Source organism: Neltuma alba, unplaced genomic scaffold (assembly GCF_004799145.2).
Source record: "Neltuma alba isolate B1F8T4 unplaced genomic scaffold, ASM479914v2 tig00005158_pilon, whole genome shotgun sequence".
Lineage (NCBI taxonomy): Eukaryota > Viridiplantae > Streptophyta > Magnoliopsida > Fabales > Fabaceae > Neltuma > Neltuma alba.
Genome location: NW_021634001.1, coordinates 53,057 through 76,145, shown reverse-complemented (window position 1 = coordinate 76,145; position 23,089 = coordinate 53,057). Strand labels below are relative to the sequence as shown.

At 34.7% G+C, this 23,089-nt stretch overlaps 2 protein-coding genes across 4 annotated transcripts; both read right to left on the bottom strand.

The window, feature by feature from the left end:
* Positions 1-55: 55 nt before the first annotated feature.
* On the bottom strand, positions 56-9,116 carry LOC114746957 (uncharacterized). 2 transcript variants are annotated; one of them, XM_028935234.1, is made up of 15 exons: positions 8,902-9,116; positions 8,698-8,750; positions 8,494-8,531; positions 7,860-7,932; positions 7,131-7,233; positions 6,984-7,054; positions 6,191-6,260; positions 5,242-5,304; positions 5,085-5,156; positions 4,895-4,996; positions 3,989-4,063; positions 1,810-1,914; positions 1,453-1,569; positions 698-754; positions 56-407 (listed from the first exon to the last, which is right to left on the bottom strand). In XM_028935234.1, exons 1-15 carry the CDS (start codon positions 9,007-9,009, stop codon positions 348-350), a joined length of 1,167 nt encoding a protein of 388 aa, XP_028791067.1. In that variant the 5' UTR covers positions 9,010-9,116; the 3' UTR covers positions 56-347. The 2 variants fall into 2 exon arrangements, with proteins under 2 accessions (XP_028791067.1, XP_028791068.1); XM_028935235.1 differs by having other exon boundaries at positions 8,494-8,553; positions 8,902-9,039.
* Positions 9,117-12,967: 3,851 nt separating this feature from the next.
* On the bottom strand, positions 12,968-22,019 carry LOC114746950 (pyrophosphate-energized membrane proton pump 2). Of its 2 annotated transcripts, none has more exons than XM_028935225.1 (16): positions 21,949-22,019; positions 21,741-21,874; positions 20,670-21,030; positions 20,199-20,402; positions 18,531-18,682; positions 18,297-18,444; positions 18,091-18,223; positions 17,040-17,212; positions 16,305-16,422; positions 16,006-16,193; positions 15,368-15,805; positions 15,111-15,275; positions 14,859-15,014; positions 14,673-14,784; positions 13,944-14,163; positions 12,968-13,304 (listed from the first exon to the last, which is right to left on the bottom strand). In XM_028935225.1, exons 3-16 carry the CDS (start codon positions 20,760-20,762, stop codon positions 13,205-13,207), a joined length of 2,400 nt encoding a protein of 799 aa, XP_028791058.1. In that variant the 5' UTR covers positions 20,763-21,030; positions 21,741-21,874; positions 21,949-22,019; the 3' UTR covers positions 12,968-13,204. The 2 variants fall into 2 exon arrangements, with proteins under 2 accessions (XP_028791058.1, XP_028791059.1); XM_028935226.1 differs by having other exon boundaries at positions 21,799-21,874.
* Between the last annotated feature and the right edge of the window lie 1,070 nt (positions 22,020-23,089).

Sequence of the window (23,089 nt, the reverse complement as noted above, 5' to 3'; positions counted from 1 at the left end):
TATTCATTAGCTGTTATTGCAATGCCTTGCGTAGGCATGATTGTGCTACCCATGATTCCAAACATCGGGATCCCTCCCATGATTGATGATTCATTTAAAATGTATTCCAAATCCAATCTTGCTTCAGTATCATGCTATGAACTAATTAAATATCCTGAGATTTTAATAATTGTGGGATCCATCCAGAGAATAATTACATAGACACACACACACACACACACACAGCGGCACGGTGTTTACAGCCTAGAAGTGGAAAATAGAAAGCCCCGTGTTACCTCAGATAAAGCCTTAATTCTAGAGGCTGTATGACTTCATCAATATGCAGGCAGTTCAAGCAACTCATTGGATTATCGTCTTGAGTAACGATCTACAAGTGGTTTAGCATTTTCTGGTGCAAAGAACCTAGCCTGCACAAAACCCAATACTTGAAATGAGTAATATGTCCATTTGGCTGGCCAAAATGTGAAGTTTTAAGGAGGTAAGAAAATCAACAACAACAACAACGACAGGATAACTAAATAACAACATCCCCTAAACATCCAAAGCACTAGCATAGAGTCACACTGGCATACATTCTTGTGATAAGGTTGTGCAGCAAATTATTCATCCATAATAAAAAGCAGAGGTTGGGTTGTGTGTATTCAACATTCTTTCACATCTTTTACTCGGATGCACAAGAGTGAATTCATATGCTTACTTGAATAAACATTCTCTCAGCATCTCCCAAGCTGTTGTTCTCTTTCAGGATAATTCCCTGCAGAGCCACGAGGTGATTAGACTTGAATATGTGTCTTCTTTCACAGAACATCTTGGAAGTTCAAAAACCATGAGTGACAATAGGAAAGAAAGCATCAGTTAACAAAAATGAACAGTGCAGAGGGACACATTGATGTGTGAGTATTATGATGTGCAATGGCTTTTACGCCTGTGATTAGTATGCAGAGACTGAAGAAAATGCCTTGTCCTTTCTTTTAGGTGGCCAAAAATATCTTGCTAATTTATATACGTGGTACTGAGGTAGAGGCTCCTAGGAGCTAATACTAATAATGACAAAGCACTATAGTTGGGAGAGATAATATTCTGAACGGTTATTCTATTTGAATGATAGGAAGCTAGATTCAAAGATACCATGGCAACATGCTTGCCACTAGAATCCGGTTACCAGTTAGTCCATAAGAGGGAAAAAATAAAAATGAAAATGAAAATTCATGCCATAATTACCGATAATATACACTCTTCATAGTCATACCACATATTTCTTTTTGGGTATAACTTTGGGCTTAAAACTAATTTTTGTTAGGTCAGAAGCGTTAAAATTAAAGCCTTTCCAATAAGTGTGCTTCACGACATTTGAACTTGTGTTCTTCATACCATATTTAATTGATTTTGTGTCAAATGAAAAGGGAAAAAATTATGACATGGACTGTACATATAAAGGAGAGAAATTAAAACCTTAGCTAAGTATCCACGGAAATCATCAGGGTGAGTAGATATAAGCTGATCATAAACTGCTACAGCATCACTGACATGGCCCCAATCTGAATAGGCTTTCCCAAGAAGTAATTCAATCTGCACTTTGCAGTGACAATGTGACATTGACGAATAAGAGTAAAGATGGACATAACTTTCCCAAATTCATACTTCAAAATAAATTACAGAATGAAGGAATAAGCACGCAGAATAATTCATCAAGGAAAATCATATAGGTTGGCAGGAAAAAAAAAAAAAAGGAAATTAAGGAAAATCGTATAGGAACTAAAGGGTTCAAAAGATAAAAATAAAGCTATTATTTGTAGGAATACATCTTACTTGAACTGGATCCAACTTCTCCGATTCCGTAGGGCTACTGTCAACTACATTGTCTGTTTTTTTGGAATTCAATTGCTCACGACAGGCCAGCAGGAACTGAACAGCCTGTACAAGAATGAATATGGAAATGAAATCTTCCACAAATCAGCATCCTCTAAAATTGAGCAGTTCCATAAAGAACACCCAAATCCTCATCTAGTATAGTCTTGTAAACCAATCTTCATCTTGAAGGAGACTTATGCGTACAATAAATCCCAGCTAGCTAAAGGGAGGGTTCTTGTTTCCCTATCTTTAACATAACTAATAATTATCAACAAGTGAGGAGTTAGCTTTCCTTTATAAAGAATAAAAACTATATTCAAATGCAACCACTAATCAAAATAAGAAGGAAAATGGAACATAAAACTATGCTGGCAGCAAACATAACATAATAGAACTTCCACCTTGTGACCGTTCAAATGTAAATTTGGCACAAGAGTAGGGTAAATTTTTTAAAGCTTTCGCTATAAGGTTTTCCAATGAAAGCATACATTGCAGGCATTACTTAAGTCTTACTCACTCTATTGACTCTTCAAAGATATTCTCCAACACTATGTTTCTATTGGAAAACCTTAAAGCAAGCACAATAATTGCAACCAAGTTTCTCCACCTAAAATTAAAAAACTTCCCGTATTTGAAAATCACTGTCATCAAGAAGAAAAAAGTTACCATCCTATACTCCCACTTTAACCAAATGGGCACTTATTTGAAGATAAAGGACAGACATAAATGTAAAGTAAATCCTATCCAATACCAAGTACACGAGGTTTTACTAATCAGTGTGCTCCAAAGAGAACTTAATTGGTGGTGTACATGTCCTTGAAGAAAATCAGAGAAGGAATGGTCTGATTGCTTATTCGTGCATGGGAAGAAGTGTAAATAGATATAAGGGAGGGAAATCAACAAGTATGTCATTCAATCCCACAAAAATCAGCTATCAATAACCATTAGAAGCGGAAGAGTCTTAGTTGTTAACTAAATAAAAAGAATTGCTAAGTGCCTTGTATTGAGCATAAAAAAGAGAACATTTAAGATCTCATATGCACAAGCACGCATGCGCCAACACATGGAGAACATTTATAATGCAAGATACTAAAGACACAAACAATATATTATAATCCTATTGTAGAGACAAATGTCTAAATTGTTTGATAGTATTCATCTCAGTAAGGCAATTTCCATAAAAATAGGAGCATCAATAACGGCTCTTTAATACCCCAATTCCTATGATTATACTATCATTATGTGGTGTCCGGATCTTGAGCATAATCAGAGTACAGAGCTATTGTGCAGTAAGTATGCAAGCTTGTCTGGATATATAAATTATTAAATGAGCTTGGCTACAAGTCTTCTTTACTAGCAAAGCTATGGCGTCATAGCCAAACTATCCCACACATAACTTCTGTCTTTTATGAATGCACTAAGCACATTGAGATTGATTGTCATTTTGTTCATGAGAAGATGAGGGAGAACTTTATCTCTACAGAACATGTAAAAAGCTCTTAATGGGCATGATCAACAACCATATTCCAACTTGAGGAGGGTGTTAGAATAGAGGATATTCTTTCATTTATTTCAGTAGATATTGCACTCCTTTCTGTATGATTATAATGATAGCATCATCATAGGGATTAGGGTATTAATGATTCATTATGATTGAGGCTTCCATTGTATGTAAATTGCCTTACTGAGAATGACATAATCAAGCGAAGTACTCATATCTCTCTGCATTATATCAGAGCAAATTTAAGGGTCCAACTCTGTCCTCTGAGACTACAGTAAGTGTAGCAGTGAGGGTTTTTTTTTTTGGGCAATTTCCACCATGGTTTTTTGGTGTCACTGCCCCCCATGGAACTCAACACCTAAAAAATATTTAAGCCAAAAAATCCTAACAAATAAAGTAAAACAAAATTTAAACAAAATAAAACATTAAATTCTAATCCTCCTTTATTCTTAATTAAAACGCTCAAGAGTCTTATTTAAAATCTTATATGTATGTTCCTACATTTTGACCAACTACTATTATCTTCCCAGATCTATTTTCATCCTCCATTATTAAGATGCCTAAAAAATAAACAGCAACGTAAAGAGATCATGTGATCTTCAAATATCCTAATAATCAATCTTTAAGATGACAAACCTCATCTGGCTTTTTTGCGGCAAGCAATGAATTAGTAAGGCCTCGCAGAACTTCAAAATTAATATCTTTAGCTACCTGTCATGGAATAGCAAAATATTAGCAGATGATATCAGTTGTCATTACTAAGGTCATCTGCTAACAAGTGATAGATACCTTTTTCCTAAACTTTAAATCCCAGTTTAAGCAGCATGGAATGTATTTGTGTCATAAATTTGATATCCATAGAAGAAACTAACAGCTGAACAGAAGTTATTTCATTATTTAAAAAAAAAAAAACTGTGCAGAACATATTTATTACCAAAAAGTAAAATAAAATGGTCAGTATGCTTTAATCATCCAATTTCTTACCCCAAAAAAAAAAAATCCAATTTCACAAAGATTTTGTTTGAGATTTTGGCTGCATTCACAGGAAACCACACCATTAAGAGAAAAGAATTTTTCGTTTGAGACCAAGCTAGCATGAGATGCCTCGTCACATGTCTGGGAGTATAGGTTCTTTTATAAGGGGCTTAAGCAGGTTGGTGCTTCCAACTCAATAGTTAGCTCTTGGGAGAGAGTCGCTCACTACATAAGGGGTATCCATCAATGGATGTCAGAGTTAGGTAAATGAATCCAAAAAGGGCCAACTGCAAAAAAATTTGATCAGTAAGGGAGTCAAGTGCTGCAAAATACAATAATCAGGATGTCAACTCTGCAAAGATGGTCCGTTGATGGGAATGAGGAAATATCGGATGCATCCCACATACTAGTATGGGATGCTTTATGAGATACTAAAATGGATTAGTTCTTCCATCCTCTTAATTAGCTTTTGGGGAGGTTCCCACCCCACTTAGGTAGGCGCCTATTAGATTACAATTTAAAAAAGGAACCAATAGTAAGTGATTTGTATATGGTGAGAAGACTGACCGTTACTGAAGTTTTATAGGCAGCAACACTGCCTTGATAATCTTTTAGTCCAAACTTCACTTCCCCAAGCAAGCGAAAAACATCAGCATCATTTGGTTTTTCCTTCGAACCACAAAAATGAGTGCTATCAGTTCAATAATTGTTGGATTTGGAACATCAGCAAACTTTAGATGTTAAACACATTAATAACCTTAGTCAAGTCATCAAGTAGAGAGGCAGCCCTTGCATAATCTCCGAGTTCTGCCAAAGTTACAGCAGCTCCCTGAAAATCCTTTCAAATGTATCATGAAAGACATAAGGGAGCAAACAGAATTAGCAACCATGCTTACTTCAAGAGCCATGCTTACTTCAAGAGCAGTAGCATCTTTTGGGGAGTTGCGCAATATTGCCTCATATTCCTTGAGTCTTCTCTGCAATATCAGGAAGATCATTTCACAACTTTGTCATCACGCTTAATAAGTACATTTTATGAGATGTGATCCTGCGATATATAGAACTGAAATGATGTAGGGACTAGGGCAATCTAAACATATGGAAGAAGATCAAAAGCATCTTAGGCAGATGTTGACAAATAAAACTACAAAATAATATTAAAGTTAGAAAGAGATGGGCATGCATGTGTGTTGAGAGAAACATTAAATCTACCAATTTCAATTTTCAGGGAACCCTAGCAAATGAAAAATAAAAAATGCACTTTCCCATTGTTATCAACGCTTATACTGCTAGAATTCATTCTCCTACACATTTTCTGTTCCTTCTACAATGCACTTCTCTATTGTATCAAAGCTATCAACTTCCCAGCCCATCAAGCAATGTCTTGGCCCACATGAGATTATAGCTAGGGTAAAAAGAACAAGGCCAAATCCTTAACTACCTGTTGAGAGGCTCCAATTATGAATAAATGCTTTATATATATTTTTATTATTTCTTCAATTAGGTATATCCTAGGTTAGCTGCAGCTATTATGATATCTTCCGTTAATATCTTATATATCTTAGAAAATAAATCTAAGATATTAGAACTAATAAAAGATGTGATATCTAGGATCCTAGTGTTTTGTTTCTACTTATATTAAGACCCACTGTAACCTATTTTTATTATCTAATAATATAAACAGAGGTGCACTTCACCTCTGATTCCACACTACAAAATACATTTCACCTTACCATTTAAAAAAAAAGGAAGTCATCTTATAACCAATTGGGCAAACTTCCGCTTTTCTATGGAAAAAATACAGACCAGAAAAAATAAAAGATCATTAGCATCTTAAAAGTGATTATCACATGGAAATGATACCTGAAGACTAGCTTTTTCCTCCTCTGACAGCTTATTGTTGACCACTGCACTTTCTTCATTGGGGCTAACACTGAATTGTTCAAAACCAAGTCCCAATCAAATCATGAAATTAAAAGAAGATGAGGAAAAGTGCCAGCTAAAAGTGCAAATCATACCCAAATCCCAATCAACATTTTTTAATGAAATCAGTATTAGTATAGATATGTTGTGACAAAGTTGCACACGTGATAGCACTTATTACTTTGTTTGAGATTAAAATAAAAATCTTCAATAGCCTACAGTTAGAATATTAGGTTTTTGAATTGAAAAGAGTCATGACATGATACCTGAGCATTTAGCAGGAGGTCAGGACTCGTGAATTTAAACCATGTCTCCGCTTTAATAATTAAAATGAAGTTTCACAGCAATGTTAATAGGTCTGGTACTAAATCCATACTTGAAACCCGAAGGTTATCAGTGTGAGAGGCCGTGTTAAAAATTACAATAAAACTACTCATTTTCCTTCAACTGAAAAGGTTTCTGAAGGTAATTATCAATGAAAAAGCGTACATATATAAAATAATGAAAATGAGCTTTCTCGTATGGTTTTTCCTCCAAAACCGAAATTCGTTGTGGACTTCATATAGGATAGCATCAAGTATAAAACATTACCATAGTTATGATGATGATTTAAGCAATTCACCTATTAAATCCTGTAAAATGCACATTTGCAAGAAGAAAATATTGAAGAAAATGACGTGGAGCATCAACTAGACACCACGTAGATCATCCAAGTTTAGACATGTACACATACCTTCCTGATGGAAGAAAATCTCCAAAAGCAAATACCAGACCAAAGACCAAGACAGCCACACCTACTCCAATCTGTTTCATAGTAATATTTATCCTATTTAAATAAGGCAAGAAAAAATGCATGTACCACAAAGGAACATCCTTCAACCTTGGTACCAAGCCCAATGGTCTTGTCATCTGAATTTGGTGAATCATAGTCAATTGCGCCAAATTGCTTTTCCTCCTCAGCCTGTTTTTGCTCAAGAGCTGATCTGAGTATTAAAAAAATTAAAAGCAAAAGGAAAAAAAAAAAAAACTTACTTCTAAGAAGAAAATCCGAAATATATTACAGTGGACTTGAAAGAATATTAGAAAATAAATCATACTTTTATTGGTCTGAAGCATGTGTTTTTTTGTTTTAAATGAATTGAACAGGCTCTATGAAATAAATAACTAAAATATAGGAAGGATCTCCTATTAACTGAAGATCTTAGGCATCTTCCAATAGTTTTATTGATCCTCCAAGATCAACAGTCCAAATGAATAGCCATGGATGAAGGTGCAGTCACTAGCCATTACAGTATACACGCACATCAATAACTACTATAACATGGAATAGTATGGACAAGCATAACGAGCGGTCTGAATGTTTGGTATTATGTATCTCAGTTCTAGTGTAGATGAACATGGAAAATGAGTAAGAAATTTTTGACTGGACAGCTCTATACTGATGGCACAAATAGTTGACAACCTGTTAAGCCATGCCTCTGAAAATAAGCTGTCGTTAAATAATGCAAAATCGATGATCCAATACGGATGCAAAAGAGTGTTTCCATATCCAAAGTAACCAAAAGCAAAAGGGTGACCAGAAAGAGAATTAAAATAATTAAAACTGTACCTTTTTACTGCTTTTAGTCGTTCTTCAAATTCTACATCCAAAGGATTGTTTCTAGAACTTGGACGGGATAACTCTACAAGGAAAGACTTATGTTAATTTGATTGAGCAAACCCAAATAACGGACCCCATGTCAAATTGAAGATTTTTTCTTCAATTAAAAATTGAAGAAAGTGGGAAATATCAATTGTTAAATACTTGATGGCAAGCATTTCCAATCCAACAGAAGTGTGACATGATTATGGAACACAATTAAATCAAATATGATATTGCATGGACCCAAAATATTTTATGCTCATTATGTGTCTTTATTTATTTATTTATTTTGGAGTAACTGATTTAGGGTTTTAAATGCAATTTCATATGCTTAACTTCACTGGTAACGGCAGCAGAGAGATAGGGTCTCATGAAGCAACTACTAACTTCAATGTCTCTATTTTCGGTCCAGCATTGATGCCCAAACTGGGTTGGCAACTTATGCAAGTGAAGTTTTACTCTATAGAAATTATTCTTTCTGTATTGTGCTTGACAAAGGCACAGCAGTGAAGGTGTTGAATTTTTGAGTTTTCAACTCTGAAATAACAGTGAACCAAGGAAGAGAATCTCTCAATTATTAGATGAAAAGTAATCAACTTACGAGGCGATAGAGATGGAGACTCTTTAGACGGTGATCGCCTGCACCAACCAAGACCATTGGCTGTTAGCAAATGAACATTGTGAGTGAAAACAACACACAGCGTCCAAGTTTCACTACCACTTAAAAATCTACAATGAATGGCTTGAGCTACAAGGCTAACGCCTGAAGGATCACAAGTAAACATTCAAAACATATTCTAGATACCTTTGCGACGATACAAGGCCCTTGCCATCCCTCGAGGTATTAACTTCGTTGGCCTGAATGATTCAAAACGCCAGCAATAAATTGGAGAAGGAAAAAAAGAAAGAAACAGGAGAAATGAGAAAAGTGGTATCGCAAACTAGAAAAAGAAGATCAAAAGCACTAAAGAAAAGGAAAAAACATTGATTTCGAAGCCGACAAAAGCACCTTGCTGCTATTGTTGGCCCTGTTTGCTCCAAAACCACGGCTTGGTTTGGAATCCGTGCATCGTATTTGAAGCGAGAAGAAATTGCTGCTTCTGACACAGGTCCACATTATGTGAAAATTTTAAAACTTCATCCTGACTGAGAAATTGGACTGGAAGTTAGAAGAGAGCACCATTCGCAATTCGCACTGGTATGCTTGCACCCTCACCATTCCAAGTCCAGGGTGATGATAAGTTCCCAGAAATCTCCGGTGCTCCACGTCATCACCTGATTTCATCCGAGTCAGCACGTAACATTCCAAAATTTTACAATATTGCATAGGAAAAAGGGAAAACTTCCTTAAAAAATTGATTATTGAATTTTAAAATTTTAAATCAGGAATTATTATAAAATGTGTTTTCACTTAACAGTCATTTTTTTGAGATTTTTTCAAAAAAAAAATTACCATCTCAGTTAAATAATTTAATTATTAAAAAATCTTAAGTGACTAACATGCAACAATTTCCCACGTAAAATATGACACTCTTCACTTATGAAACTTTTTAGAGAATTAAATTACTTGCGTGGAATACAGTAGCTTTTCCTATTAAAAATCATAAACTCATAAAATGATATTTAAATTCAAAAAGTATCGATTTAATAACAGTTTGATCTTAAAAAAAACAATTTTAAAATATAAATTGTTAATATGCATTTAAAACTTTAATTTTCTTATATACAATAAAAACTTTTAAATTTTGTAATCATCTGAATCAATATTTACATATTTTTGTAAAAGATTTTATCAAGAACCTGATTATAATTAAACGAATTTTTTGAAATTTGACTGTCATCCTCCGTACGATTTCATAGTAGTTAGTTGCGCGCGAGTTACGTCATTTGTAAATAATGTGATTTATTATAAATTTTACGTTTTATTAAAATTTATATTAATTGATTTAATTTGGTTTCAATTTAATCTTTTAGTTGTTTTAAATCATTTCAATCATTTAAATTAAAAAATGTTTATCCCAAAAATAGTGAAAAGCATCCCCTCCTTTAACGTCCTCAGTTTGTTGATATCATTAATAATTAATATTTATATTTGTTTTCTTCCATAATTTAGCAAGCCTCCAAAAAATTAGTAGGAGATACCACGTATCATATAATCAAAGCAACCAAATGTCAGATAAAGAGAAAGGTGATTAGCTTTGACTACAACAATAAATAGGGAGAATTAATATGCCAGTCTTTATTCTTTTCCTCATTTTTTAATTAGGTCCTTATACTTTTTATTTTATTTTATTGAATTCTTATTGTTTCAAACGTTAAAAGCGTTAGTCCTTCTGTTTAAAATCTGTCAAACCAAGTTAGAGCATCATTGAAAGAAGTTGATGTGACTTCCAGTTGGATCAAATGTGGCAAGATTGACTTGGAGTGAAACCATATTTGTTGGTGTCTTTATTTCATTCAAAAAAGGCAAAAGAGAAGAGCATCGAATTTCTAGATTTCTGATTATTTTCAAAACCAATCCCGATATCATATTAAAAAAATCAAATAATCTTTTTTTTTTTTTTATTTTTAGCATTCTAAAGAAGTAATTGATTAAGAAGAAGTAATTGATATTGATTAAATTAAATAGGACGAGCTTTTGTGCAAGAGTTTTGTCCTTGGAAGGAACAAAACAGTAACGAGCTTTCAAAATAGCACTGTTCATAGTCTTTGAATTTAACAATCAGGTGAGAGAAAATTGCTTCTATCCATTGAGTCTCTAAGCTTCATTCATTAGGAATTATTTGTAGTTTACTGGTTATGTTTTGGGTATATATTGAAACCCTAGCACGATGTAGATGAAGCTAAGCCAGGTGATATTATGGTATTTGAAAATAGTGAATTAGTAATGAAGGAAAGTTGGGTGATGATTATTCTCATGGCTTTATTGATGTCGATGCATAAAACCTCCAAGAAGTTTTTAAGCCTAATAATGTCTTTGATTGTGAACAAGACTTTCTCTGTTCATTTATAATGGAAACAAGCAAAAGTAGACTGCTACTATGTTTTCCTCTGTTTTAGGTCCAAAAAACAGAGGTGAACAAAATAATATGGTAGCTACTTAGTACATGTGTTGACATATAAAAAATAGGGTTAAAAAGCTCAATAGCAATAGCATATCCTGTGTCTCTTGCCCGCGCTTATGATTCATAACCCCTCTATCACTCCTTGTCTCCTTCAATAAATTAAATACAGCATTATATATAATGAATTAAATTATTTTAGATTTCGTGTTTAATGTGTAAAAAGGGAGAAAAGACGCTATCTAGTTTGCTCAAACATAAATATGGAGTAGGAGCCTTTCTACTAGACAGTAGTGGTACCATTACTATCTAGTCAGGTTATTTGCTTAATCTCATAATAATAATGCGATTGTAAGTTGCGCCTTTAACTTGAGAATTTGGTATCTGGTAAAAAAGACTCTGGTTATATCCTACGTGGATTCACTCGAATGGTGTTATAACAGTTTTAACATTCAGGGATGGATGGCTTAAACGGCGGAAACAAGAAGGAGTTTATTAAAAAAAAAAAAAAGGTTGAAGGATCTGATTTAAAATGGAAAAAAAAAATAAGGATTGACATATTAGTTTTTCCTAATAAATATAATATGTGTGTGTGTGAGAGAGAATATGACATATACTTTACTAAATTTATCCTTTATAGGTTTGTACCAATACTTTGATACCTCTAAAAATATAATTTTCACTACAAGAATGGAGAAAGAACGTATAACATGAAACAATTTTTTTTCTGAAAAGGATAAATATAATGAAATAGAGGAAGTAATAGATGATCGATATGACAGACTGAAAATATCATTATTTTTTATTTTGTTAGCATCATGAATAAATTAAAAATTTTATAAGTAAATTAGTTTAAGTCTATATAAATTATTTATTAATTAAATTAACAATGCTAAGGCAAAAAAACTATATTTTTAAATCTAAAATATGGGGAAAATGGTTAAGAGAATAAAAAGAAACTTAAAATGAGAAAAGGATAGATTAAAAAATAATATTAATACAGTATAAAATAATATTAAAATTATACTTACATCATCATTAAAAGGATCCATACTCTATTTGCCTTGGTCCCTTTTTCGTACACGGCGTTAAATGTATACTACTTTTATATCACCATTTGACATGGTAAAATTTGAGCATGGTCATCCAATTCTGAGAGTAATTCTCTCATAGGTGCTTTTACATTCACACAAATTTAATTTTAAAATCTTGCATTTAAGCAGCTAAAAACCCGTAGTTATAAATTACTACTTCCGATCATTAATACAAGAGCTATAAGAATTAATTTGATTTTTAATTTGATTCTAAATATAAAATCTCAATCTATTTTGTCTCTCATGATTGTTTATTTTTATTTAAAGTTGTCGTTTTAGTAATTAGACATATTAAAAGTTTCATTAAATAGTAGTTATAGCTAATACACATAATTAATAAGAGTAGTTTAAAAAAAACTTGTATTTATTACAAATAACTAACTTAACAAACTTGTTTAATTTACTTAAATTAATCAACTAGTTTTTATATTAAGAACCTAAGATAAATTATACTTTGTTGTACAAAACATGCATGCCACAACAAAGCATAAAAAAGCCATAAGAACCATAAGAATTGTTATGAAAAATAAACACGAATAATTTTAAAAAAAAAAAAGTTTAACCAATAGAAAAAGAATTTGTAGCTATCGGTAAAGCTCAAATACAATAAATTTTGCTTTTCTTTTAAAATCAAATACGTATTTCCTTTTCTTTCTTTTTTTGGGCCAACATACGTACTCCATTGATCTTTCTTAAAAATAATCAAAATTTAAATATCATTATATATTAACATAATATAATGAATATCAAATATATAATAGAATAAAAATGAAGTATAGTCTTCAAAATCACTTTCTACCTTTTATATAATAAATTGAATGGTGTCATGGTATGTATAAATAGGCTCGAGTATAATACAGTTCATGTTACGGGAATAAGGTATAATGAGATCATAAAAGTTGGCCCAAAAAGCAAGAGATTATAAAAGCTAACAACTACTATTACACAGCATAAGCAATCAATACAACAATTCTTATTCTGATAGGAGGACATTAAAAAGTTTAGTATTAATGGACTATATATATAACAGGACCTTCAATGTACATAATAGATTTATACTATATCTATCTCTTCTTCCAAAATCATCAAAATCAAGATGGCATATAGATGCATTTTTTTAAGCCGCAATAGATATCATTGTCAAACAAACTCACTCTCACAGGAAGACTGGAGCCATAACTAGTGTAATTGTTGCAAGCATCTTAATAACAACATGAAGTGAAGGCCCAGCTGTGTCTTTGAAAGGGTCTCCCACCCTGCAACACAAGTTAAAAAACAGATGAAAACATAAATCTCTACCATCTTTCTGGCCACCGGGGGGGGGGGGGGGAGGAAAATCCAGAAAGAGCACATTATGACCAAATTAAGGTGGGAACTTGGACAAGTCACTTATTTGCTTCAAATAAAAGTCAAATCTGCATCACATGCACTAGCTGGACAAAATATGTAACTTCAAAATGCTGTTTATATCCACGTATTAAGGTGCCAGTTCACCTTAAAAATTAGCCAAATACTGAGGCCATAACTTTTAAGCTCAGTGATTCCAAAGACAGTCCTACTCTTGTAAACTAGTCTAAATTTTTAATTTAGTTCTGAGAAAGTTCAGTAAGGGGAGAGAATACAGGAGACTGATGAATTTTAGTACAGTGATATTAGAGTTAGGGCTGAAAGATTCAAATTTGAATCCAAGTTTAAGTCAAAACTAAACCCCCAAAAGTAATAAAACGAAGGAATCCTCCTATACGCAATCAAACCCCCTTGATTGCACCATGTCACCTCATAAAGCAAGATGGTTGGGCAATGTTACCAGAGCTAGAGTAGCATTACAAACTCAAATACGTATGATACTGGCTTATTATTTATTTAAATGAAAGACAATGATAAAAGTAACATACGTGTCTCCAGTTACTGCAGCTTTGTGAGCATCGCTACCCTTGCCTCCAAGTGCTCCAGTCTCAATGTACTTCTTTGCATTATCCCAGGCACCACCGGCAGTGTTCAGGAAAAGTGCCATCAGAATACCAGAAACTGTTGCAAACATCAGGAAGGCAGCCACAACTTTAGCCCCAAGTAGTGGGTGCCCTGTATAGTAACCCAAAATTCGGAACAGAAATCCTGCAAGTGATACCCATGTTCAGCGTCCCATTCATGACGTAGATTTGAATTAACCAAAAAAACAAAAAAAGATCTAATAACCCCAAAAAAAATGAAGACGTAGCTTTTTCAGATCTATGGAGCAGGGCGATTAGAATGAACCCATAAATTTGAAAGCAACTGAAATTAAGAACTGAAAGCTCAAACATTAATCATTGGCAACACACCGAGGAGTTGGGACTCCTCCGCAGACAAAATAATGGGTCTAAAGATTTAGCAATCAGAAGGCTTACATGAGATCCTTTTTTCTTTTTTTTTGGGTAATTAAAGATATGCAACTGCAGATATGATTATACATACTCATTAAAATTCAATATCATGATATGATATGACCCGTCAAGCAATTATGAGACTCATGCAATTATATCAAGTTACCTAAACTTACATTCATGTAAACATTTTCCATCAAAGTAGGTACCAATGACTAATACATGTAAAATGTGCAATAAAAAACACAGCAATTAACCCACCAACAACAATAGGCGAAATGATGGCAAGAGCACCAGGTTTTATCATCTCCCTCAGTGAAGCAGATGCTACGATAGCAACACATCGACCATAATCTGGTTTCTCCTTATACTCCTATAAAGAGCACAGAGATGGTTAAATGCCAAATTTGCAATTACTTAGAAGTTAGTTAAGAAATCCAAACTCACCATAATGCCAGGCCTCTCAATGAACTGCCTTCTTACTTCATTAACAACTTCTTGAGCAGTTCGGCCAACAGCAGAACAAGCCCAAGCGCTGAACAGAAAAATAAGCATCGAACCCAACAGCCCACCAACAAAAACTTCTGGAATTGCAATATCAACCTGGAATTCATCAAAATTCAAGTGTATGACAGTATGAGTGCAGGACAACATAAAAATAACACTAGTATTAGGATACTAGGAGCCAGTTCTCTCCACCTGTTTCAAAGGTTCATGTGCAAATGCAGAAACCTCATCCATATAAGCACTAAACAAAAGGAAAGAAGCAAGAGCAGCAGAACCAATAGCAAATCCTTTAGTAGTAGCTTTGGTTGTGTTACCAACGGCGTCAAGAACATCAGTGATCTCTCGGACACTTTCAGGCTGTAAAGAATACACATGAAGAACACGAGTTATTTCAGTTTATGTGGGAAAATTAGAGATAAAGCCTCAGACAATAGTCAATCTAGGACTACCTGCTGACTCATCTCTACAATACCTCCAGCATTATCAGCAATCGGACCAAACATATCCATGGTAAGAACATAAGCAGCGGTGCTCAGCATTCCCATAGTTGCTACAGCTGTGCCAAAAAGCCCACCAGTTGGGTTTCCTGCTTCATCAACCAGCCCAGAGCTGTGACCCAGCCAGAATGCAGAGACAATTGACACACTAATGACAAGGACAGGAAGAGCAGTTGATTCCAGGCCCAAGCTGACCCCAGCAATTATATTTGTCCCATGACCCGTGGAGCTAGAAAGGGCTATTGCACGCACAGGCTCATGCTTGTAGTCAGTGTAATACTTGGTTATCCAGACAAAAATGTAAGCAGTGATTATACCAATCAACCCACACAAGGCAAAATTGAACCACGCTGATGGAGCTTGTTCTGTGTACAGTAACCACCGAGTAGACTGTAGAGTAATTATTATCAAACAGAAAGCAGAACAGATAAGTAACAAGAATTTAAAAATTAATGCAGATGTCTTGCAGTTGAATTCCTATACATGTATTTTCATTCGCAAAACCACAGCATAGAAAACACCAGCATTGGCTGATCCAGAAAATTTGCACTAGAAAAATGAGCACAAAATAATTGAAGATGAATGATTACCAGACCGAAAGTCAGAACAGCTAAAACTATCGTAATAGAGTATCCTTTCTGAAGAATTGTCATTGGATCCTCAATGGGAGCCTTAACACCACTCTCACGTGTGCCCCTAATTGAAAATATTCCAACTGATGAAACCACCAGATCAAATGAGTGAACAACAAGAGGAAACAAGATGAAGCCAGACGGATCTGAAGCAAAGAAAAATAATCAAATTAGATGAGCATATATAATCAAAACCACTGATAACTTTTTGTTGGGGGGGGGGGGGATGACATGGATAGCAGTAACCAGTTACTGACCTATTTTACACCGCTGTGCCATTGTTCCCCCAAGTATCATGGCACTGATTATTTCCGCTGCAATACTTTCAAAAAGATCAGCACCTCTAGCAGCACAATCTCCCACATTGTCTCCAACCTTAAAAACAAGTGCAAACCAGTATGTAAACTTATAGATTGTAGATGCACTTTGTCACACTACCACCATGGAGAACAAACACCACGCACAGGGCATAAAATGAAAAATTTACATTGGCTTTTCTAAAATGACTTTTGAAAATCAAATTTCCATTTTTTCAGAAAAACCATGAGCATCACATTTGCCGTAATCCTGGTGTCAAATGTGACACGAAAGATCAGCAACAAAAGTAGGCCAAGGAAACAAAGGTAATCAGAAATTGTATATTTAACTATCATACACCCCGACAAATCTCTGATTGTTTGTGCCAAATCAGGACCCTTCATGTCAGGAAATCACATAAAATTACCATCCTAGTCTCACTTTTGGTTTAGCACAGAACCGCATTTGCTTAAGGTACACAGTTGGATTGGGGATAAACATTTATGTTTCCTTCTTTAAAGAACACCATAAAAGACATTAATGTAACATTGAATGGAAAAGTAATTAATATGCAAAATCAACTCACATTAAAATTAAAAGTTGTATAGCACGGAAAAGAAGTACCAAAACTCACATAAAGTTAATGCCAACTCTAATGCCTGAGCTCTTTTAAAAAATGAAGGGAAAACAATTACCAGGTCAGCAATTACAGCAGGATTCCGAGGGTCATCTTCAGGAATCCCCTGCTCCACTTTTCCAACAAGGTCTGCTCCAACATCAGCTGCCTTCGTGTATATTCCACCACCCAGCTGTGCGAACAGTGCAACAAAGGAGGCACCAAAACCATATCCAACAAGAAGAAGAGGCACTATAAACAGAAGAGTCCTAATGTCAAAAATTAGCTAGAGAGAGGGTATGCAACATGATAGCTGCCAAGAAATGAAAAGAGGAAAGGTCATATGAGACACGCAAGTCACATATTGAATAGTATCAAATGCACTATGGGTTACTTGTACAGGTTGGTTCTCCCAGCTTGATGGCTAACATTTAGGGGAGGGTTCTCCACCACATTGGGGTGCCCATCAAGTATAAAAATCGCAGTGCAGCTATAGCATTAGCATAAATTGAGGGTAAGGGGTATTATGGACGTTGTCATTGAGCTTTCGATAACAAATTTTATTAGTCCCTCATTGTTTTGCCTTCTATTCTCCTAAAACTGTCCAACACAAGCAAGATGCTTAAGAACTGCTGCTCAGTAAAAATACCAATGTCTTCAAATCAAACACATCATTTAACTGCAAAATGCACATCGCCACAAGATCTAACCCCTCATTACCTCCCCCAGATTCCACACTAGATCATGAAACTTTATTCCAAACTCCTTAGAAAAACCAAATGCTTGACAGCAAATGTAAAGAAGCCTACTCAAAATATTTCCAGTGCGGAAACAATGTAAAAGCAGATGATCATGTTTCATGTATAATTGTCCAATCAATATTAATCACAATAACAAAAGTCCTGCTTTTTCCACACATAATAAATCAGCATATTATATAATAAGCTATTTGAACTGACGTACAAATAAAAAGACACAACAGCAAGGTCTGTTGAAGATATTTTCCCAATTATATATGATTCCCAAATATTTGCAAAAGGACAGGCAACACATGTTTATCCAAGTGCATGCCAAAAAAATTAAAAAAAAGAACATTTTATTCAGTAAGCTGGTAAGGAGATGATACATACAATCAGTAACCTTCATTGCACCCGGTGTGTCCACTCCCAACCAAACATAAAATGTGGCATAAAGGATTGCTATACCAAGTACAGCCATACCAACAACAACAAGAGCTGATAAACCACCAGCACGAGTAGCTACCTGCACAATTCTTTCCCAATTAATATAGAAGTTTTAGACCTTTCACAGTTTTCTGAGAAAATAATGGTTTAACCTGCAATGCCTCTCTTGCAGACCGTCTTGCAGCACTAGAAACTCTGACATTGGCACGGACTGACACCCACATTCCTACATATCCCGCAATACCAGAACAAAGAGCACCTAAAAGGAATGCGGCTACTGTGATGTACGCAGAAGATGACCTGAATCAGAATATAGGTATATGAAATATAAGAACAGGTAAAAGCAAAAGATAGTATATTAATAGATGATAATATCTAAGCATCACCTTCCCAGGCCAGAAGATTCCTGTTGAGGAGTGGTACTACGGAACAAATATATGCAAAGGATCACTAGAGCAAGCAACATTGCCATCTTGGATATACTACTATATTGGGTCCTGAAAAATCCTTCAGCTCCATCTCGTATTGCGTCTGATATCTAGAAAACAATATGACAAGCCCAGGAAAAGTAAGCAAGAGTTCAAAGCACGTGATCCAGTTATGAATAGATGTCATAACAACAGAAGACACCGCAATATATGATTTGCATGCAAGTGATTTTTACAATGTTCAGACATGAAATTTAACTATGTCAAGAGTATTAGCCTGTTTGACTGCGGCTTTTAGGAAAAAAACTTATTTTAATGACATCCCAGACATGCTTCCTTAGACTTGTGTTTCTGGTACTCAAAACACAAATGATGAGAAGTATCCCATAAATACAGGAAAGAAATTATTAATAAAAACTGGTGATACATGTGCTACAGTGCAGCCACAGCATGGATTCAGTGACAACCTTCTTTAGAAGCTTCTATTGTCATATGCTGTCATCTCTTCACTCTGGTATTACTTTATTCGTGTTTCTCTAACATCAAGATATGTTTTTGCCCCTTCAAATGTTATTTGACTCATGGTACGACTAAGATTCAGCTACCATCTAGGACTAGGATATGGCTATTGCCCTTGTTCCCTCTCCAAATACAAGTATCTAGTTTCTGTACTAATAAATTAGACTACTAGACGTCAATGTCCATTCTTGTACCATCTCTCTGTCTTGTCAGAGACAGAAGGTACTGATGACTTCCTAAGAGGCTCATATGGAGCATTAATTACAGAGATCAGAGTGGCTTCTTCCACCATTAAGAGAACTTCCTGCACTAGCACTCGAGTTGCCTGCTGCCCAGACCAACTATTAAGTCTAAGATATTTTCACTACGAAAATTTTGTAACCATAGTATACCTGTAAACATTTTGTCATCTGAATTAAAAGAAAACAGAAAAGAAGCTTGAACTAAACGATTCAAGCCATCAGAGTCTCAACCAAATTCTTGATTACAATCTAACAGAAGGTGCAGCTTTCTTCCAAACACAATTAGCCTCTACGTCATATTGGTGAAATCTGTTCATCTCTCATTTCTCCATCAACCAATGGCAAGCGAGAAAAAGATTCCTCATACTTACCTACCTCTTGCGTTAACTTAGCTTTATGTTAACTCATAAAACAAAAATGATTATTCAGTCCAAAAGCAAAAGTACAAAACTTCACATTTCATGTCAACACTCTATTCGAGTCCATTCAGTAAACATAATAGAACAGAATGGAATTAAAAAAAAAAATTGAATGAATGAAAAAGGTGATTTTGTATCTGGGAATATCTCTCCCATCTAAATGATGATGATGCGATAATTCCTATGGAGTAATGATAACAAATACAATGTTATATATATCTCTCCTTTTCTTTTCTTTTCTTTTTTTGGCAAAGAAAATGGACTGCCTTTCCTATGTTCTAACCAAACAGGGCATTAGTTAAATAATATGAAATTAACTAAAACTACATGGACGCATTTTTGACCCCAAACTAATAATTTAGTAAAATGAAGCCCAGAAATATAGATTGGGAACGGGGTGAAGTGAGTAAATACTAGATCAGCCAAACCAAAGAAAGTAGATTTACCTGAACCATTTCAGGAGGGCCCTCATCCTTTGCAAGCACCCACTTTGTAAGATATATTGACACAAGGAAGCTGAGAATACAAACAGAGAAGACAAACACAAGGATTGGAGATGTGCTTGCTCCAACGTAGAAGACAGCTCCAAGACCCAGAAGCAAAAGCATGAACAGGACACGAGTATTTATACCAAGAAGAATACGAAATATCTGCAAAAAGCTAAAAGTCAAAAATTTCTGAGGCTATGAAATATCCAAAGGAAGACGCCGAATCAGCAATGGCTCATGACTTACTAGGCAAAGCATATACAACAACAACAACAACAAAAAATTTTTTGGGGGGGGAGGGTATTAAGTTACATGAAAAATACAATAAGTAAACTTTTTTTGTCGGGTAAATGAATGCATTATTGATAAAACATTAAAGCAAGTAAATTAATACAATAAGACAACAGAAGATGACCATAGGTCCCTTACCAGTGGGGTGTAGGCTTTACTACGCATGTTGGGAAATGTTCTTGGTTTGTCCTGGTAAGGCCCTAAACTACCGCTCTCCATATCATCATCCATTGTTACAGTATGGGATGAATTCACCCTCCGGGCTACAGGATAAGGGTTGTACTCACCACCTTGGGGCAAGTCGCCCCCCGAACCTGGTCGCTGAATTTTGAAGGATTTTAACAACTAATATGGTCTTCAGGTTTTACTGCTGGCTTACAAGCAGAAAACATCGTTTGTTGACAGTCCAGGTAGTCTTTAGTTACAAGCAAGAGCTCCTTTCCCTCTCCAGCAGTCAGGATTTAAAGTCGAGAATCTTGATGTATTCCGCTTCAAATCTCTGATAATCCAAATAAATCACAATCAGAAACATATGCACTAAATGCAAATAAGATGTGTGCTCGACATGAATAAGAAATATATATATTAAAACAATTAAGTATACCACATAATTCAAATAAACAGTTGCTCCAGGGATGAATCTAGCTTTCAATAAGTGGGGCTCAAATTGAACTCTATATTTAAGTTGGGGAGCAAGAATCCATTTAGCTTTTTTTTTTTTTTTTTTTTACAAGAACCATTATAAAAAGGTAGCGTAAGTCTGGGGAGGAAGCCCCCGCCCCAGGCATTCCGCTCAGAGTTGCTTGATGCAAAAGAATGCAATCATACACATCCTTAATTACTTCAATAGCCATCATATCGTAGAAAAGTCTATATCTTGGATACTTAAATGATAAAAATCTTAAAGTTCCGTCCGTTTTCTGAGAATATACATTTCAAGCAACAGATCCCGTTCTTTTTCTGTTGGCTCGGTAAAGGCTTGGTCAAGAATTATGTCTGATTAGTTGAACTACGAAAACATTTGTCAGATGAGAAGGTAGCAAACATTTCTCGGGACACAAACATTGTAGAAACAGTCACATGATTCATTTCAGAGGATTACTCATAATCTGAGCCATAAAAGTTTCGGATCTAAAAACAAAACGGAAGACTGAACACGAACAGCAAGTCAGAATATGAAATGATATAATGGAGCAAGTAATCGAATACCAGCAACGGTCGCCTCCGTCGTTCGACGCAAATACATTGACAGTATAAAGAGTCTTACAAGCAGATCTAATGCTGTTGAACGCAATTCGTCGTCAACTATGCTTTGCCTTCCACTGCTCTGCCTCTGGTTTCCCCTGCGATTACACAACAGTAAGAAAGGGGAAAATCTTCGACGGGAAAGATGAAACGAAAATTTCGCTTTTCTTACCAAAAAGGGAAGAAAAAAAAATGGTCACGAATATTGAGCAGTGAGCGGAGGAAGGCACAAGTTCGCAATTGAAATATGCATATTCGCTTCTTTTTTATCTATTGAACCTGTTCTTCAAATTGGTGTCGCTGATGTGTCAATTAGATCCAGTAGGATGACGCCATCTCATGTTAAACACGTATCAATTGGCTGCTAATGGAATTACATAGTTCCAAAATCATTTTGGTAATGGACATCTGTTTTTTGATTTGTTAGGCCGAGTACAGGAAAAGTCTTCAGATGCTGCCAGAAAATAAGTTAATAAATTAGTCTTTGCAAAATGAATTAATAGTCAATGATGTGTGGGTAATGTGAATTAATTATTTAGATAAAATGGCGTATAGTACACTCCGATCTTATTTGCTTTATGTATTCGGTAGTATTCTTCCTGTCCTAATTATAAGACTCAATTGATTTATTTGAGGAGATTAAGGAAGTAAGTTAAGTTGGTTGTTTATAATAAATAAGTGTTGTCATTCCTAAAATATCCTTACTAATTAAGTATATTGGCTAAAACTATCATTATTAGAAGGATTATTTTGGAAAAAAATGCATAAATATAAGAGACAAAATGGATTAGGGTCTTATAATTAGGACCAAATAAAAAGTCAAATGGGGTCTCATAATAAGGACCGGAGGAGTATGATCTTATATATATATAGTACATTTAACATCCTGATTTTATTCTTTTTGCATATTTAATATCGTAATCTTATTTTTAATGCATCCAATACAGTAAAATTTAGGGTTACCTTGAGATACTGAATGCTCTAGAAAATTAAGATTGATGCACACTATATAAAAGATCATAGTGCTAGATGTATCTAAGAAATAATATCAACATGCATGCACATTTATTATTAAATATTTTCAAATTTTGTTTTCTTATAAATAAATGTCTTATTAAACTATTTGTTATTTCATAAATTACTGATATGTCCCACTATGCATGCCAAAATTAATTATGAACATTATAGTTATCTCATAAGCTAATTCTAAATGGCTTAATTCAATTATTTCTGCTGAAAATATTCGTCTATTAATCTTTGCATTAAGACGCTGTTGTATCAATTGGATCTTGGGTGCTTGGCTCAAACTCGTT